The 19,703-nt window shown below is 46.4% G+C and overlaps 1 protein-coding gene across 2 annotated transcripts in view; it reads left to right on the top strand.

Moving 5' to 3' along the window:
* Positions 1-19,703, top strand: part of Il16 (interleukin 16) — an 84,536-nt gene that overhangs the window by 54,975 nt on the left and 9,858 nt on the right. For both annotated transcript variants that reach the window (XM_029533043.1, XM_021212404.2), the window contains 5 exons: positions 2,701-2,818; positions 5,886-6,018; positions 9,520-9,607; positions 11,372-11,859; positions 18,173-18,314. In XM_029533043.1, coding sequence (XP_029388903.1) covers positions 2,701-2,818; positions 5,886-6,018; positions 9,520-9,607; positions 11,372-11,859; positions 18,173-18,314 — 969 coding nt within the window. The remainder of the gene's footprint in view (positions 1-2,700; positions 2,819-5,885; positions 6,019-9,519; positions 9,608-11,371; positions 11,860-18,172; positions 18,315-19,703) is intronic.

Below are 19,703 nucleotides of genomic sequence, written 5' to 3'. Positions count from 1 at the left end.
CCTTCCTTCCTTCCTTCCTTCCTTCCTTCCTTCCATCTGTCCGTCTTTCTTTCCTTCCTTCCTTCCTTCCTTCCTTCCTTCCTTCCTTCCTTCCTTCTTTCCCTCCTTCCTTCCCTCCTCTTCCTTTCCTTCCACCCCTTTTATTTAGTGTGTACCTGTGTATATGCATGTGCACACCCCCCCCACAGAGAACAACTAGTTGGAGTTAATTCTCTCCTTCCACCTTGTGGCTTCTAATGATTGAACTTAGTTCATCAAGCTTAGGGACAGTTATCTTTGGCAGCTGAGCAATATCTCACCGGCTCCTCATCCTGCTCCTGGAAGCTTATTTGTGCCATCCAAACCCAGACAATATCTTTTGATGAGATGGTTAGCAAACATATAACAGAGAACTAACTACACACACACACACACACACACACACACACACACACACACACCATACCATACCATACCATAATGGACCAGGCCCTAGACTCTGAAGTTAATATTCTGCTGAGACCTCTGACCCTCTGTGGGCCTATTTTCTTTCTTCTGCAAGACGACCAATTTTTTTTTTTTTTAAATCTAGACGACATTCAGATGTCCCCTCTGCCCAGATGCCTAGCTAATTCTAGAAGCCTTTAGAGGCCTGCTCTGCCATAGTGAAGCTGAGCTGAGACTGGAAGGACAAGGGACAGTGTTAGGTGCAGAGCTCGTCTCCACGTACAGTGATAAGCAGCCATTCTGGTGACAGAGGGAAGACCAGAATGGCTGGTGCAAGTGGAAGAAGGTGGGGTTGAAAGATGGAGAGGGATGAAAGGGTCTCAAAGCAGAGGCTGGGAAGCCAGAGGAAGGGAAGAGTGAGGAGCATTATGCGTGGGAATGGGGGCTGGGACCAGGCAATGGGTCCCTTTCCTAATGCATGTCTCAGTGCCTCTGCTGGTCCACAAGCTTGCTAAGCCATCACGCATCTCTGGCACAAATAGTGGCCATAGATCTATCTGTCTTTGTACACTGCCAACAGGGCTCCTGTGGTGAAGTTCAGGGAGCAGGCATGGCATGGTATGTGGGTGAGGCGTGTGTCAGGGTGCTGCTTCTCCTCATGGCCTGCACTAGAACCAGTGCTGAGATGCTTTAAGCAGCCACATCATAGCCTCTGCCCCCGCAGATTGTTTCAGCATTGCTTGGTGTGAGCTTCAAGGAGCCACAGGCCCATTAGGCCAAAGAGCTCTTGCACCGGTAGGAGACCTGGGTGCCAGGATCGACTTTGATCTCTGTTCACAGTGCATGTCACAGTCCATATTTTTTACCTTGATAACAATAACCCACAGCAGCCACCCTTCTTGGTGCTGTTGGGAAAATGAACATCAAAAGGTGAAAACATCTTTTCTAAGCTATGTATGCCTAAGGAAAACCTGAAGGAGGCTCTTTCTCCTTCCTATTCCAAGGACCTTCCATTTGGTCCTTCTTAGCTGCCACATTTTTGTTTCCAAGGCCTTTCCAATCTAGCCAACCATCTGTCTCCCCTGCCATGCTGGAGGTCCCCATAGCCCTAACATGACCTGCATCCTGTTTTCCTGGGACCCATGTGCTCTATGCAACCATCTTCTCACATCTTCCCAGTCACCTTCGTAGACAGCATGGGTGCCTGTAGGGAAAGACTTCATAGGTCTGTTCCTTTCCAGACTTCCTTGTTTGAAAGCAGCCTGTCACCCACCAGTCCCTCAATTCAAGACCGCCTTGGAGAAATAGGTCTGGTCCTTTCCAGACTTCCTTGTTTGAAAGCAGCCTGTCACCCACCAGTCCCTCAATTCAAGACTGCCTTGGAGAAATTTTCTCATCCTATGCTTATATTCCACCCCTTTGGAATATATTCCATGCACCCCTGTTTCTACTCTGCTGCCCTCTTTACCCCCCTGGACCTTTCCAATGATCCTTGTGCATCCATTCTTAACCATCCATAGTTATCTGTCCTTGTAGAGCCAGGCATATTACTAAAGATGGAAGTTGAGTTATACCACTTCCTCATTCCTGACTGTCCCACGGCATCTCTTCTCAGTCAAACAGTTTGTTTTTGTATACCTGTGCATACAAAGCCTTTTGAGTCCAGTCCTTGATTCCTCCCCTATGCCACTTCATCTCTCTCTCTGCATCCTGCATTCCTATTTGCCTGGGGTCCATGCTCTCCGCATGTCTATCCATGTTCTGCCCACATTGGCCTTTCAGGACCTATAGCAACACGGTGTACTCCTCCCAGCCTCCAGCCTATGACTGGGCTATTTCTGCTAGTCAGTTCGATGCCTTTCTCCTCATCCTGGCTTTTTATTGTCATCCATGGTTTACACTAAGTGTAGTCCCTATGGCACGAAGGGCCATGCTGCCACCTTCTAACACGGTCCCGTTCATTTCCTGCATCGATCACTGTCTCCTCCCCTCTTCCTACTTCCTCTAGCTCCTGCCCAGTGTCTTCCCTCTCCTATTTCCTAGTGTTTCTCCACTTGACCTTACTACACCCTCTTCTCACTGTCTGCTTTGACTATCATTTGGTCCCCAAATGGTCCCTGTGCATAGTGACACTCAACACACAGGGGTGGAATGAATGTTGTGACCAGGACACTTGACTAGTCCAGGGTGTCAGGGGTCAGAGGCACCTCATAGGCTAGTACTCCACCCCAGGAAGACTCACATCTTCCACTCTTCCTCCATTTTACATTCCAGAGGCAGGTGTTGGCCTGGGGATTGGCCTGTGCAGCATCCCCTACTTCCAGTGCATCTCAGGCATCTTCGTTCACACACTGTCACCAGGATCCGTGGCACATCTCGATGGACGGCTGAGGTGAGTCCTCATTTCTCTTTCTGAATAGGCCCTTGTCTTACAACACGGAGGACATCCTTTAGGAGTATCTTGGATGGACCTCAGCAGAAATGGTGAAATATTCAGACTTGATTCAAGTACAGATCAACAGCTGCCATGCCAGTCACCTGGTGTGGTAAATACTATTTGGGTGTTTTTAATCCCACCTTAAGATTGTTTTGTTCCCAAATAAAAGACAAAAAAGCTTTATATTTATAATAAGCCTTAAAAGCACTAGAGCTGGGCTCTAAGCTACTTGGTCTATTTCCCTGTCAATAACCCCGAGATATCATTTGGCCTGTTCTACCTGGGTTGCTCTTACAACTGGCTGTCCATATTCTCACAATGCACCTACCACATGATATGCTCTTCCTTCTTCTTCTCCTCTTCATCTTGTGGTCTCTGTCTCAGACCCAAAGCCTGGGAACCCAAACACCGTCTACCTTTCTTCTGCCCAGCCACAGGCCATAGGCATCTTTATTGACCAATCAGGGGGCAGGTGATATAGCATCACTTGGTATACATAGGGATCTCCTGATCCCTGAGGATCTACTCAGGGGGGGACAACCAGATCTTAGGGGGCAGTATTTAGCATTGTAATACATAGCAATAGATCAACAGCAGGATATGCAGCCTTTGCAGCCCTACACCAGAGCTGCTATGTCCTGTGTTACTGATTCCTAAGAAGTCTGTGTGCATGTAACAGTTAAAGAAACAACGGCTTCTGAGAATGTCAGGCTGCAAGGGCAAGTAGAAAGGAAGCATATTTTAACTCAGATTCAACACACAGAATCCACGGTGTCACAGACGGGCATCTCTGAGGTTTACTCGTGAGATCTACATGCAGACAGAGTTATTTTAAGCCAACCAGCCGTGAACATGCATGTCCTTGCTGAGAGAAGCAAAATGATTTTTAGATACCGCAGTCACACCTCTCTACAAAGAACTCCTGCAATCAGTAAGTGATCTGATTGGGTAGAAATCATTTATCTTAGTTTAACCTGATCCAATACATTTGCAGCCATTCTAACATCTGCCGGTGGTATAAATGCATCTGTTGCTAGGACACACTTTTGCTAAGCAGGAAGATTTTCAGGTTTTTTTTTTCCCCTTCCCCAGTGTGAGAGTCAGGATAGAGATATTGAGCTAGGAATAGATCTGTGCTGCCATCTACAGGAGAAGCACTGCCACTGTGCTTGAGACATCATTGCAGAGTTAGGGGCCCAGTTGCAGGGCTGGGTGACCTAGCTCTAGAGTCAGGGCATCTGGCAGGGTTGGTGGACCCAACTTCAGAGTTGGGATGTTTATTTTATCTCTTCTGCCCCCATCAGAGGTCCCCCATGGGGTAGGGACTGTTCGTGTTGCATGGCCGGAGTCTTCAATTATTCAAAATTTAAAAATTTTTTTTTTTTAAAAATTCACATCCAGAGAATGTGAATCATCTTGGCAAGATAAGGGGGTCAGCTCTGCAGAAACACAGAAGGAAGCAGGGGGTGCAGAGCCAGGAGGCTCAAGTTTTCTCTCTGGCCCAGCTGATCACTTGAAAACAACTACCTGTTACCTGCATTCACACTAACGTTTCACTCGAACACAGCCATCACTGTTCTTGTTTGCTATCCAAGGCTGCAGCTGTCACCTACAATGACAGAGTTGAACATGTGTGACACAGACAGTGTGTCTTGGAAAACAAACATTTACTCTTGGTTATTTACAGAAAAGCGTCCCTCCCCAGGATAGGTTGCAATAGCCAAGTCCTTTCACCACTGATGCCCCAGTTTCTCCATCTGCGAGGGTGGAAGGCATTGGGCCATGTCTTAGTTAGGGTAACTATTGCTATGATGAAACACTATGACGAGAAGTACCTTGAAGAGAGGGTTTATTTTACTTATGCTTCCATATCACTGTTCATCATTGAAGGGATTCAGACCAGGAACTCAAGCAAGGCAGGAAACTGGAGGCAGGAGCTGATGCAGAGGCCGTGGAAGAGTGCTGCATAGTGGCCTACTCAGCCCGATTTCCTACAGAACCCAGGACCACCAGCCCAGGAGTGACACCACCCACAATGAGCTGTGTCTTCCCCCATCAATAACTAATTAAGAAAATGCTCTTTAGGTTTGCCTATAACTTGATATTCTGGAGGCCTTTTCTCAGATGAGATTCCCTCCTTTCGGATGATTTTAGTTTGTACAAAGTTGCCCTAAGATGAGCCTGGATAGTTTATATCAACAACACGATACAACCCTGTCCTTTCTATCTTTGTTTTATGTTTCAGTGGTTGTGTTAACCAGCCCTCTGTCACTGTAGCAAATAAGAAGAGAGCTTTATTCTGGCTCACACTTCTGGAAAACCCGTATGTGTCTGACCAGTCCGACTGCATGTGGGTCTGTGATGAGGAAACACATTAGGGCAGGGAGAGGAGGAAGAACAAAGTGTTCACCTCTGTCTAGAATGCTGACGGAGAGGAGAGAGCAGAGTCACAGTGGTCCCTGCAAAGACACAGCCCCAGCAACCAGAGCTCCCCAGCTTTACCAGCTCTCAATAGCTCCCAGTGGAAGATTAAGCCTTTGATGCAAAGGCCTTTGGAGGGTACCATTGTAAACCACAGCAGTTGCTAGTACCAGCGACACCCATCTTGGAACTAAAACAAGTTTCATTGGCCGATGTTCTTGCTTCTCTTTGCAAGGACCTCTGCTGCAGCCCTCCTCAGTGATTTCTTTCCCTTTAGCACGTGCTGCCCAGTCCTTCCTGCAAGACACTCTACTTCTGGGGACACTAAGGGCCAGGATGTGATGAATTATGTTATGGCTGGTCAGCTAGAGTGTGTAAACCATGACCTCAATGTTGAGCAGGTCAATGGAAGAAGGAAGGGAGAGTGACAGGTGAACTGCTGTTTGTGTTGACTGCTCTGCACGTGAATCACTGGCCTGATTGATCCACAGTGACAGGAGTGGATTGCTACCTTGACCCACAAGGGGTGGGTTCCTGAGAGGTAACCCTCTTTCTGTCATAGTTGTGAGTGTTTTTTAGGCTCCTGTGGGTACTTTTGCAGGTGTGGTGATGAGATTGTGGAAATCAATGATTCTCCAGTGCACTGCATGACCCTCAATGAAGTCTACACAATCCTGAGCCACTGTGACCCTGGCCCTGTTCCCATCATCGTAAGCCGACATCCGGACCCACAGGTAATGTGCCAGCGGGCTTTTCTCTGCCCAGGCTCACTCGTTCAGTATGAACGTCAGAGCAAGAACTGAATGGAAAAAGAGATGTTGCTTGCTGGGGTTTGGTCTGTGGTCATCCAAACCCTTTCTGTAGCAGAGATCCACTGACAAACTCCTAGTCATCAGAAACAATTGATATCCACATAGGAAAATCTTATAGCTGAGTTACACATTTTGGGACAGAGAGACAGAAGCCCAGAGTCCCATGTAGCAAGTGCAAGAGATCTACTTGTGTGTGCATCTGGTGGGCACTCATAGTAAAAATATCTGGAGCTCAGCAATGAGGATTTAGGGTTGAGCACATTTATAGTGGGGAGTCCAGAATAAGCACATGGCCCCAATAAAGAGACCACAGAGAAGGGGAGGGATCAGTAAAGCAGAGATCACTAGAGGTTAGGTTTCTCTTGAAAATCATCCCAGTAAATGGGAGCACAAAGTCGAAAGAGTCAGAAGGGATGAGCCGTAGCTTGTAAGTGGATGGCAGGTTTTGTGGAGCAGGCAAAAGTGAGAGCTGATGTTGGCTGGATTTGAACTCTAAGTGTGTTCACACTGCTGCTGAGTGTGATCTTTTCCGAATCCAGTGAGGAGCTACAGGCCGTTAGCTCGAGATGCAACAGGTTCAAATTTAATTGTTCCAACCTTTGAACAGGGTAGACTATGTGCAGTATAGAAGAAAGGAATAGATGGTGAGGCCCTGCGCTACACAGAAGGCATGGGAAAAGTCTAGAGAAGAAGGAACGAGAAGCCATACTTGTGAAGAATCAGCAGTGGCTCCTTGCTACTTAGCTTTGGACTAAGAGACAGAATACAACTAAGGGATTGGAAAAGGACAGAATGACCTGGGAGTTGGGGGGTAATAAGAAGGGATTTAGATGCCTCTGGGATATCAGGGTGGAGACACTCCATAGGCATCTACCCTGAGGGTTGATGCTTCTGTGAGTTCCAGGCTAGACCTAAGCTTGAGACTTGATGTCACGCTGACAGGTAGGTGAGACCTCCTTGGGCTCCCTGGTAAGAGCCACTCCTACTGGCTATTCACTGTTTCCTCTGTGTGAATCAAGTAAATGAGAGCACAAAGTTCAAAGTCAGAGACTGGAGCGACGAGCCGTAGCTTGTAAGTGGATGACAGGTTTTGTGGAGCAGGCAAGAGTGAGAGCTGATGTTGGCTGGACTTGTATTATAAGTGTGGTCACACTGCTGCTGAGTCTGGGTTGCCAAGCTCTGAGGCGGTTGTGTGGTTCCCCACTCCAAGTCACAGATGACGAAACCAAGGCTTGAAAGGAAGGAAGATACTCAATAGTTGTCTTGAGAGCAGCTTCTCAGTCAGCGAAGCAGGCAGTCAGGTTCGAAGGCCAGATCAATGGTTCAAAGGCCACCAACATAGTTGTGTAACCACCACCATCACCACCACCACCACGTTTTTTTTTTTTGTCTTGAGAATCTGAACTCTACCCATTAAAGGATTCCTTCCACAGGGCCATAGTAATCATTTGTTTGTTTTTTCTATTTTGCCTCCATACCTCCTGTAAGCACAGCCATGACTCATTGTTCTGTTGTTACAGCCTTAAGACATTTAGCTTTTTACTCTCATGGTTTGTCCATGCCACAACCTGTGCCACTCGCCTTCCTTTCTAAGGCTGGCATATGCTGCAGGTTCTTTAAGCACTTAGCTTTCAATGGAGAGTTACTTGTTTCTACATGGGACTATTGTGATAGTGGAAGAAAGAACATGAGGTATGCACATGGCTTTGAGATACCTTTTCAGTTCTTGGTTTGAGACCCAAGTCTCACACACTGGAGTTCACACTGCCCTGACACCAAATAGCTCAAACTGACCTCAAACTTGAAACAATCTCATGTTCTTAGTGTCTCATGCTTCCAAGTGGTAGGATTTAGAGGCACGAGCCACGTGGTATTTGTTTGTTCATTTTTGTTTGTGTGTGTGTGTGTGTGTGCCCAGATGTGGTTCCTCTGCTAACTCTATTTTAATTACTTAAGGACTGTCTGTGTTGTCTTCCATAGACCCTGAACCACTTCACATCCTTATCAACAATACCGAGTTCTCTTTTCTCCCTGCCCTTGCCAAGACTTGTTATTTTATTTTTATGTGATTGGGGTGTGTGTGTGTGTGTGTGTGTGTGTGTGTGTGTGTGTGTGTGTGTGAATGCAGTGCCAGGAAAGGCTAGAAGAGGGCACTGAATGCCCTGGACCTGTTCAGTGTCAGCTTGGGAACTAAACCCTGGTCCTCTGAAAGAGCAGCAGTCTTTCTGAGCCACGGAGGGCTTTCTCCAGCCCCAAGATTCATTCTTTTCTATTTCTGTTTGTCAGTCTGTTTGAGTAGCTACCCTGATGGGTGTGAATTGATATTTCTCTGTGAGTGAGATTTTCGTTCAGGGTAAGTGCTATTGAACATCTTTTCACATTTCTTGACCATCTGTGTATCTTCTCTGGAGAAATGTTCACCCAAGTCTTTTACTTATCTTTTTTAAAATAAATTTTGGTTTTTGTTATTGTCCTTTATTGTCTGGATTTTGTCTTTTCACTAGATACATGATTTATAAGTATTTGTTTTTCTCATTTGAGAGTTGTTTTTTCAGTTTGTTGACTATGTCCTTGAATGGATACTTTAAAATTTCGGTGTTAGCTACTTCTTTATCATTTCTTTTACTGTTTAAAATGATGTATGTGTATATGTGTCTGTGCATGGGTATACACATGGGAGTGCAGATGCCCCAGAGGTCAGGAGTACTGGAGTCACTGCAGGCAGTCGTGAGCCACCCTGCATGGCTGCTGGGCACTGAACTCTTGTCTTTTACAAGAGCAGTGTGTGCTCTTAACTTCTGACCCATCTCTTCTCTCTAGGAGGTTTATTTATTGTTTTTATCTTTTGTTTATCATATTACCAATAATTTATTTTGTAAAATACTCTCTTTCTACACTGTGAAGATTTTATTTTTATAGTTTACAGAACAAGAAATTGAGATTTAGAGGGTTAAGCTGTGTGTCTTAGTGCCTGCATCTAGTCTGTGAAGAAACTGGCATCGGGGTATAACTCTGCTTGACTCCTAGACTCACATTTGACTGTTATTTTACTTTACTTGTACGGGTGTTTGCCTGCTTCTGTCAGTGCACTGTGTTCATGCAGTATACAAGGAAGTCAAAAGGGGGTGTCATATTCCTCAATACTAGTTACAAATAATTGTTAGCCACCGTGGAAGTTTTGCAGTGGTGAGAAGGTTGGAGGGAAAACCAAGGTGATCACTGGCAACACCTTTATTGATAGACACTGATCTACACCAGGAAGACCCTGGGGGCCGGTGTTGCTCAGGGCACTTCCGGAAGCTGATTTGTCAGTTCTTGCAGAGTGGAAAGTGGAGCCGTGCATGGACAACGGCAGGTTCAGACTTTGGAATCGGCTGTGCCTGCCTTTGCTTCTTGCTTGAGCTGGTCGTGGATGTTTTCCAGGTTTCTGAACAGCAACTCAAGGAAGCTGTGGCTCAGGCCACGGAAGGCATCAAGTTTGGGAAGGACAGGCACCAGTGGAGTTTGGAAGGTAAGGGAAATGGTGAAGGTTGACTTGAGAAACTTTGTCTCCTTAGAAAACTTGGGGTTTGGCCATTAACCCACCCTCTACCTCAGCACTATGAGCAGCCTTGGTAAGCGTGCTTGATAGTAGACGATGGTTGAAAGACAGGAGCCCGCCAGGGAAATTTGGCTCACTTTTTTTTTTTTTCTGTGTGGGCAAATTTAAAAGTGGCAGATGCTCCACAGTCAATTCCATCCCTTTCATTGTCTGCCAGATGTAGCTGTAGGCCTTGCCTAGATATGCCCCTGTAGGCTTCAAATTTGCAGTCCCTACTCAGTAATAATAGGCACTGGTAATTACTAATTAATCTTAATGTAATGTATTATTTCACCACATCCTCATACCTAATTTTTATGTGCATATTATCAAAATAAGCAAGGCCTGGAAGTTTCCTTGCCAGTCATGTCACCAGTACATGGAGATACTGGTCAGGGACCTGGCTTGCTTCCTGTGCTTAGCCTTTGGGCATTAGCCAGGTCACCTTGGGACATCCATATGCTGACAACCTGACATTGGCAAGGAAGCTGAAGTATGTGGGAAAATATTCAGAGGAGATGGCAGGACCCCGTTTTATTTCTGCTCTGTCCTACTCAGGGCTCCACACATCCCATATGCACAGAAGCACAGGGGGTGACAGGAAACCCTTCCCATCCCCGACACTGTCACTTGCTGTTCTTAATAGTGGCAGAGGAGAAGGTGAGCCGATGCAGGGGAATGTTAGCTTTTATGCCTTCCTTCGGTGATTTAGGTCTCTCAAATAAAGATGTGTTATTCTGTGAGCAAGATAGAGCAAAAGCTTTTCCTTTAAAGTGTGTTTGGACTGGAGTCTCACTCGCTTTGATGTTTTCTCTCATAAGGGTCTCCTAGTTCCACTGAATGAATCCACAAGTCACCAGGTCTCTGTGGCTCCCATTGCCTTGAGTTGCAGCTTCAGGAAAGGGGTGCCTGTGACCATTTGTCACTAGAAAAAAGCCAGCATCTTAGAGACGTGTCGATGGCACTGTTCAGGAAACCATGGGTGTGGAGTAAGAAAGGAGGGGAGGCAGGCGGGCTGTGTCCCCTTCTTTTGTTGGAAGAAGATGGTACCCCTTCAAGTGTAAGGTTCAAAGCACGTCTAAATGTTTTCTGAACTTCACGGAGAGCTTAGCAATGGTAGAACTGCAGCTCCTTTCACACAAGCAGAAGTGGAGAGTTAGGCTCATCCCAGGTAGCATGTAGCACATAAGATGTAACTTAGATTTCCTTGGGATCTGCTCCTCTAGAAGGGAGTTTAATAGAGGAATAGAGTTTGGTGGAACTGAGAGCAGACAGCGCTGGGGCTTTGCAGCTAGCATGATCCACGAAAGCCAGAATGAGTTGGCAGGAATGGGTAGATCTGTATAAACTGCCCTCACCTCCATCAGACCCTGAAACTGGAATCCCTCCCACTTTGGCATGGTAGCTTACCAGTCTTCCCACAGCTGGGGCACTGAGCTCTTTTGCATGAATAGAAATGCTGTGTGGTATGGTGTGTCTCTGTGGCTGTCACATGCAGGCTCAGAAAGGTTGAATGATGTTCTCAACTCAAAGTTAGAAAACTCACCGGAGTCTGAACCCAAGGCTACCCAGGCTACGAGTCTTCTACTGAGCCGTTGTATGCACAGGGTACGGCCTGCGGTCCTCCTGGCCGCAGCTACGTGTTTCTTGTCTTTTGAGGCTCAGCTAGGATGTCTCCTTGTGCTTACCATGCAGGTGTCAAAAGGCTGGAGAGCAGCTGGCATGGGCGGCCCACCTTGGAGAAAGAACGTGAGAAGCACTCAGCGCCCCCACATCGAAGGGCCCAGAAGATCATGGTCCGATCCAGCAGTGACAGCAGCTACATGTCTGGGTCACCAGGGGGAAGTCCCTGCAGTGCAGGTGCGGAGCCACAGCCTTCTGAGAGGGAAGGCAGCACACAGAGTCCCAGCCTGTCCCCAGGGGAGGAGCAAGAGCCGTGTCCAGGGGTCCCATCCAGGCCTCATCAGGAGAGCCCACCCCTTCCTGAGAGCTTGGAAAGAGACAGCCACCCACCACTGAGACTGAAGAAATCTTTTGAGATTTTGGTGAGAAAGCCGACATCCTCCAAACCCAAGCCTCCACCCAGAAAATACTTTAAAAATGACAGCGAGCCTCAGAAGAAACTGGAGGAGAAAGAGAAGGTCACAGATCCTTCTGGGCACACCTTGCCCACCTGCAGCCAGGTAGGAGGGTGTGCTCAGTGGGACGTGTGTCCCCTGCAACGTGCATAGCTGCCCTTGAGCATTAGAAATGTCTGCAGGTTTCCTGTACTCTGGCATAGAGAAGCGCTGTCTTTACGCTCACTGTGCAGAAACATATGAAGCTTCGCAGAACCAAAACGGAAGTTCCGGGCCTGCCAGCTGTTGGCTGTAACACTCGCGGGTCACGTGGCTCACGCTCTGGTGGATCAGCAGTAGGATTACTCTGTGGTGGGGAGGCTGAGCCCAGGAATCTGAGATGCTCTGCTAACCACAAGTAACTAAAAGAGAGAGAGAGAATGATTGCCGGTGGGAGTACAAGATATTCATGAGAAATTAACTTTGCCTCCTGTAGGTGGGGAGACTCGGAAACCCATCCTCTCTAAGTCTAGGTGTCCTTAGCTGCTACTTTGGGCTTTTGGAGTGGTGCCCTCTACAGGCTGTTGTGAGAAGTAGATCTTCACTTCAGTATATAGCAGGCTCCAGCACCATGCCTTGTCTTGGAAGTGGTTGTTACCACATCACCCTGTCAAGACCTTCTTCCTCTAGCCTTACACCCCAAGGATGGTAGGTAAACAGGAAGGCAGCTGCTGAAACTTGAACCCTTTCAACAAAAGACACTGTTTTAGTTAGGGTTTCTATTGCTGTGAAGAGACACCATGACCATGGCAACTCTTTTTTTTTTTGTTTTGTTTTTCAATTTTTTATTGGGTATTTACTGCATTTACATTTCAAATGCTATCCCGAATTCTCCTATACCCTCCCCCCCCTGCTCCTCTACCCACCCACCCACTCCCACTTCTTGGCCCTGGTGTTCCCCTGTACTGGGGCATATAAAGTTTGCAAGACCAAGGGGCCTCTCTTCCCAATGATGGCTGACTAGGCCATCTTCTGCTACATATGCAGCTAGAGACATGAGCTCAGGGGGTACTGGTTAGTTCATATTGTTGTTCTACCTATAGGGTTGCAAACCCCTTCAGCTCCTTGGGTACTTTCTCTAGCTCCTCTATTGGGGGCACTGTGTTCCATCCAATAGAGGACTGTGAGCATCCACTTCTGTGTTTGCCAGGCACTGGCATAGCCTCACAAGAGACAGCTATATTAGGGTCCTTTCAGCAAAATCTTGCTGGTGTATGCAATAGTGTCTGCGTTTGGTGGCTGATTATGGGATGGACCCCTGAGTAGGGCAGTTTCTGGATGGTCTATCCTTACGTGTCAGCTCCAAACTTTGTCTCTGTAACTCCTTCCATAGGTGTTTAGTTCCCAATTCTATGAAGGGGCGAAGTGTCCACATTTTGGTCTTTGTTCTTCTTGAGTTTCATGAGTTTAACAAATTGTATCTTGGGTATTCTAAGTTTCTGGGCTAATATCCACTTATCAGTGAGTGCATATCATGTGAGTTCTTTTGTGATTGGGTTACCTCACTCAGGATGATACCCTCCAGATCCATCCATTTGCCAAGGAATTTCATAAATTCATTGTTTTTAATAGCTGAGTAGTACTCCATTGTGTAAATGTACCACATTTTCTGTATCCTTTCCTCTGTTGAGGGACATCTGGGTTCTTTCCAGCTTTTGGCTATTATAAATAAGGCTGCTATGAACGTAGGACCACGTCAACTCTTATAAAGGACATTTAGTTGGACCTGGATTATAGTTTCAGAGGTTTAGTCTCTTACTGTCATTGTGGAAAACACGGCACCAGGTAGGCAGACATGGTTCTGGAGAAGGAGCTTTGCTTTACATCTTGATCTACAGGCAGAAGAAGGAGACTGCCACACTGGGCGTGGCTTGAGCACATAAGACCTCAAAGCCCACCTCCATAGTGACGCACTTCCTCCAACAAAGCCATGACTACTCTAACAAAGTCACACTTCCTAATAGTGCCAGTGCCTATGGGCCAAGCACTTAAACACAACGACTCTATGAGGGCTGTCCCGACTCAAACCACCATAGGCATTGTGCTAGATATGTTCATGCACATTGTTTTAGTTCATTCTTCCCGGGGTCTGAGGGTGAGAATCCCAGTTACACAGAAGAATCGTTTACTTAAGTTTGCATTGCTGAGGGGGGCAGCGAAGGATCCTATGGGCGAAGTAAGGTCTCTGGAAATCCCCTAGAAGAAAGTAGGGGATTTGTCAAACTGCCCACTGAAAAGCTTCAGTGAGGTGGATGGGGAAGGAAATGCCTGAGTTCCCTGGTGAAGGCACAGTGAAGGAGGATCTGTGTCACCAAACAGGAAGAACAGACTCTCAGGCAGCTGAAGGGGTGGGGCTGACGAGCAACCAGGGAGGGCAGGGTATCCTATGAATGTGCTTCCCTGACTCCCCCTTCAGCAAACCCTTCATTTGGCTCTGAGACGGAATCTAGAAGGCAAACCAGAGGGAGGATGGAGAAAGGGTAGGCGGTTTGCTTTCCTCCTGCAGACCCAGGAAAGGAGAGCAGGTGCCTTGACGAATCTCTTTGGCTTACTGATTGGGTGGGGCCACATGTAGGGCAAGGAGCATTGCCAAGTAAGATAGCCAGGGGAGGAAGCAGGTGTTCTGTAGGGAAGGCCAGGCAAGGAGCCAAGGTGTTTAAGAGAGCACACAGACAAATATAAACAAATGTACGTGCGAGCATGTGCACACACTTTCTGTCTCTGTCTCTGTGTGTCTGTGTCTGTGTCTGTGTCTGTCTGTCTGTCTGTCTGTCTGTCTCTCTCTCTCTCTCTCTCTCTCTCTCTCTGCTTTCTCTGTTCGGCATTCNTCTCTCTCTCTCTCTCTCTCTCTCTCTCTCTCTGCTTTCTCTGTTCGGCATTCCACATCTTGAGCAATCTTTCTTGCCTTTGGCTTCCTTCCCTGTCCACACCAGCAATATGATCCACACTAACACAAAGGCCATTCTGTGGCTGCTTTTGTGTCCTCTCTGCATCGTCCCACGTGGCCAGTAGACCCTTCTGTAGCTTTATTCACACAACCAACAGAGCATTGTTGTGCTGGCAGAGAGATCACAAAGACAGGCTTCCAGTCTGACAGAAAACAAGAAGCAGTTGACCTTCTACACCATTCTTAACACATCCTTGGCCGCTCCTGGACCTTTCTCAATAGATCTTATTGCCTGTGATTCCATGTTCAACCCTTCTTCTCTCTCCCTTTTCTCCCTCTCCCCTTCTTTTTTCCCTACCTTCCTCTCTTGTTTCTGTCTGTAGTCTTTTCTCTCTAGGGTCCTAGGACCCTTCTCAAGCAGATATGTACGACAGGTTTCCCATTTAATGTAACTGAAGGTAACCCAATTTCCTGTACCCAAATGACCTTCAGGATACTTCCCATGACCTGGAGAAATGACTCAGGGGCACCGGCTGCTCTTCTACAGGATTCAAGCTCCATTCCAGCACTTACACAGAGGCTAGTCATCGTCTGTAACTCCGGTTTCTGTGAATCTGATGCCCAAATCCGGCCTCTGTGGGAGCTCTGTGGGCACCCACACTGCCTCAAAACACCACTCACATCTAAGAAAATGATTGTGTATTCTCTGATGAGTCCCCATCTCTCATCCTCTTGCCTTACCTCCTCCTTCTCCCCCCACTCACTGAGTGCTTAGCCAGGGAACATTTGCCTGAATAAATTTTGTGTAGAGATCAAATTAATTTGGGGATTAATTTTAAGGTGTTGATAAAACATGGGTTCTGAGGAGACAACTAGTCAGTAAAGGAGCTCCAGAGAACCATAAGGTCCTGAGCTCAGTCCAAGAACCCACATCAAAAACATCATGAAACCAGCATGGAGAGGCAGAGGCAGGAAGATCCCTAGGGTTTGTGGTCAGTCAGCTTTGCCTATTTGGGGCGCTCTGAACCAGGGTGTGACCATCTCAAAACACAGGTAGGTAGTTTCTGAGGAATAACACTTGAAGTCCCTGTGGCCTCTACACCCATATACTCACAGGAACAAGCACACGTACATACAAGTACATACACGGGGAAGAAAAAAGAGAGAACAAAGGAAGAAAAGAGAAGAACAGGATGTCCACAAAATGGAATACTTCTCTGCTCTAAAGGAAAGTTAAATTAAAAAAAAAAACAGAAAAAAGTTTTTTCAGGAAAAAAGATGACTTAGAATGTATACTATTAACCTAAGCCATAAAGTCTCAGAAATAAAGCACATGTTTATATGAGAGTATGTTGGATTTAGCCAATACTATATGTATACATGTAAACAAATGTACATGTGCTTAAAATATCACACAAAGACAGAAAAAGGAAAACTGAGTGTAAGGGGACAAGGAAGGATGCAGGGGATGAGAACAAGTTGGAAAGGGGATGGAAAGTTAAGTTTTTAGTGATCATGTGATTGTGGATTTTTCTGCTTTGAGTGGAAAAAATAGTACATAGATTATATCTGACCCTGGAAATGTAAAATTTAATGTGAAGCTTCATGGCTTCCATTTCAAAGCCCAATTCTAATTGTATATAAGTTGTATAGCCTTTGGGTCTGGTTAATTCTAGAGTATGATTTTTTTTTTTATTTCTTTGTAAGTTTGTTTTTAAACAAAGTTTGTCTAAAAGAAAGAAAAGTGAGACAGACACACAGATATTGCCTTAATTACGTTTGTTGTAAAGAGACACCACAATCAAGGAAACTTAGAGAAAACAAAGAGCTTGTTAGGCTTACAATTACAAAGGGTTAGAGTCCACGACCACAATGGTGAGGTAGGCAGGCATGGTGCTGGAGCAGTAGCTGAGAGCTTACATGTTGAGACAACAGTGCAGTCGAGGAGGGCTGGTTGGAATGGTGTGGACTTTTGAAACCTCAAAGCCTACCCCAGTGATACACTTCCTCCAACAAGGTCACACCTTCTAATCCTTCCTAAACAGTTGCACCAACTAGGGAACAAGAATTCAAATATATGAGCCTTGGAGGCCATTCTCAATCAAGCCACCACAGACATACACTAATGTGTTTTCCAAGACGGTTTGATGGCATTGGATATACTTCTCTGTAAAATCATCCAATAATCTGTGGCTGTGGATGGCAGTTACCTCACAGAGGTGACTCCTGAGTGGACAGGACTTGAGAGCCACTCTAGCGCAGTAAAATATTCTCTTCCACACACAACATACATCAGAAGCATCATTTATACAGGGCCCTGGCTTTACCTTTTCTTCTAGAGGACACTATGCTCGCTGTCATGCATGGTTGCCTAGGGAAGTCTCAGCTTTGCTCTGGCAAGCCTTCTGTGCTACTGAGGTTCAATGTGTCCTCCGCTGACTCTGTGCCTCTTGCTCCTGAAGCTCACTCTGGCTTGGTGGTAACTCTACCTAAATAGTAGATGGATACTTGGTATCTGGTCCTGCTCCTCATAGAGTTGTTTTAAGGAGAATTTCGAGGCAGCAGCCCTCCTCATAGAGAAAGAAACTTCAGTAAATGTATGGTGTCACCCTGGGTGCTACAGAGGGAAGGCAGAAGTTGGGTGCTGACTTGGCACTAAGCTTGGGAATCTCAGTGTGGAGCTCAGTTGGTAGAATGTTTTTTTTTTTTCTAGTAGAATAGAAGCCTGGATTTGACTTCCAACACTGTATAAAACAGTATGGCAGCACATGGCTTGAATCCATGCCCTTGGTGTATTCTTAACTACATAGATAGCTTGAAGCTAGTTTAGGATACCTAAGACCTTGCCTCAAACGAAATCAAAATTGGGGCTGGCAGGAAGGCTCAGTGGGTAATAGTGCTTGTTGCTTGATGGTCTGAGTTCAGTCTTCATGTGGTAGAGGGAAAGGAGTGATTCCTACACACTGTCCTCTGATACTTATGTTTGTGCTGTAAATACAATAACTAAACAAATGAAGAATGGAATTTAAAGAACTTAAAATTCAGTGAGGCAAGCAATGGACGTGCTTTTCTTTTGAGTGGGCTTAGGTCTTAACTTAGGCAACACTAGAAGACAGTTCTCTTGGCCCCTGTGTGTACCTCCAGGGGTCAGATAGTTGGCCAACATGCTATTTTAAGCAAAGTTGTGTTGGCACATTTGTTATCCCCAGCTCTTGTGCTCATCACAGTTAGTTGGTAACTTTCCGTGTCTATGATGCATGGTGCACAACAGGTTATTGGAAGTCTAGGGACACCTGGAACATCTAAGAGGGACTAGCTGTACAGCAACATCCCATGATGAGGGAAAAGACCCCCCTTCCCTCATGGCTGCTGGGAATTTCCCTCTAAAGGTATCTCAGTACTCACTTTCAAGTCCTAATCAAAGATTGCCTTGCCTTCTCACAGCTGTAGACTACCGTTTTGACACAGTCTTGCTTCCTGTTTACACCACAGGAAACCAGAGAGCTGCTGCCACTGCTGCTACAGGAAGACACTGCAGGGAGAGCCCCCTGCACCGCTGCCTGCTGCCCAGGACCTGCAGCCAGCACGCAGACTTCGTCCTCCACAGGAGAGGCAAGGAGGACTGCCAGCCCAGGTGAGCCGCCGTAAGGATCTTCCAGAAAGAAAATCTTTCTGGAGAAAGTTCTATGGATCAAGTAAGAGCTAGAGTTTGGTCTGAGGTCAGTGTTTTGCATGGACATAGTGGACACAGCCTGGGACTGGAGTTGGTGGACAGTGAGGTGTCCTGGGTGCAGGGGCAAGAGGACAGTGGAAGTGTTCTTGAGAGTGATAGATATGCTTCCTGGTTGAAGCAGTGATTCTGGGGTGGTGGTGGTGGTGGTGGTAATGCAAGCAATTCCTGAGGATACATGGACAGATGCCCAAAGGTTTCAATAGTCCAGCTGCCCTGAGCAACTGCTTTATATGGGTGTCAGTAAGACAGCACACTTCAGGTGTTATGCTCAAATCTGAGAGTGCAGCATGGTGACCGGAGCAGTGGTCACCATGGCGAGGAGGTGGATAGCAATGGTAGTTCCAAGTGGCACCTCAGTAAATACAACCTGGTATCCTGGTTATTGAGCAGCTTACTAGAAAGAACAGAGGATCCTGGGTTCACCCATCATTAATTGTGATTCTGGACAACCAGCTTTGCCTTTGTCAGCTCATTCACTAGTGAGCAAATATTTAAGACCACATGGAATCCTAACATGTGATTCACTGCTGCTAGCACATGGTGAATAGTAGGTAGGTGAGGCTGTGCTTGCTGCCAGGGATGAAGGGGGAAGGGGTGCCATAGAAGGAGGAAGTTGAGTGCCGAGTCTCCCCCACCCACGCAGGAAGATGTCAGTTTAGTATTATCTTATTCTGAGAGACCTTCTGCCAGGCTGCCCCTTGGATATAGCAGCCTGAGAACATCATGGACATAAAGTGGATGCTGACACTCCTTGTGGGCCTTACCACATCCCTGTTACCTAGCCTACAGCTCAGATATATCAACTCAGAACTGAGAAAGGGCTCCTCCAGTTCTATATGTAGCCAAAGTTCAAAGTCAATGCCACATCTTTTCTCTCCCTGGAACAGTTTCATCAACTCTTTTGATTGAGAAAGACTTATTTTTCAAGCAAGCTGGTCAATGACCTGAGTATGGGCAGAGTATCACACTCACAAGACCTTGTGACTTCAAAAACAGGCAAGTCCATAGCTATGATCTGTGCCTATGAAACGAGGGGGCTCCAGTAAGCTGTACGCACCCTACCCAGTAGGCATGCCCATTTGTCTTGCTTTTGAACTGCATAGAGAGTCCAAATCAAATACGGTGACCAATTTGAGACTTGTGAAGTGAGTTTAAAAGGCAAAAGAATTGTTTTCACTTTGCTTTTTTTTTTTTTTTTTTTTTTTTTTTTTTTTTTTTTTTTTTTTTTTTTTTACGTTATCGATGTGACTTACCTTAGACAGTGGAGAGGACATTAGAATGAACAGTCAG

The sequence above is a fragment of the Mus pahari genome, chromosome 1 (assembly GCF_900095145.1).
Source record: "Mus pahari chromosome 1, PAHARI_EIJ_v1.1, whole genome shotgun sequence".
In the NCBI taxonomy this organism is placed as follows: Eukaryota; Metazoa; Chordata; class Mammalia; order Rodentia; family Muridae; genus Mus; species Mus pahari.
The sequence above is the reverse complement of the archived record's forward strand: the minus strand, read 5'-3'. Positions and strand labels throughout refer to the sequence as shown.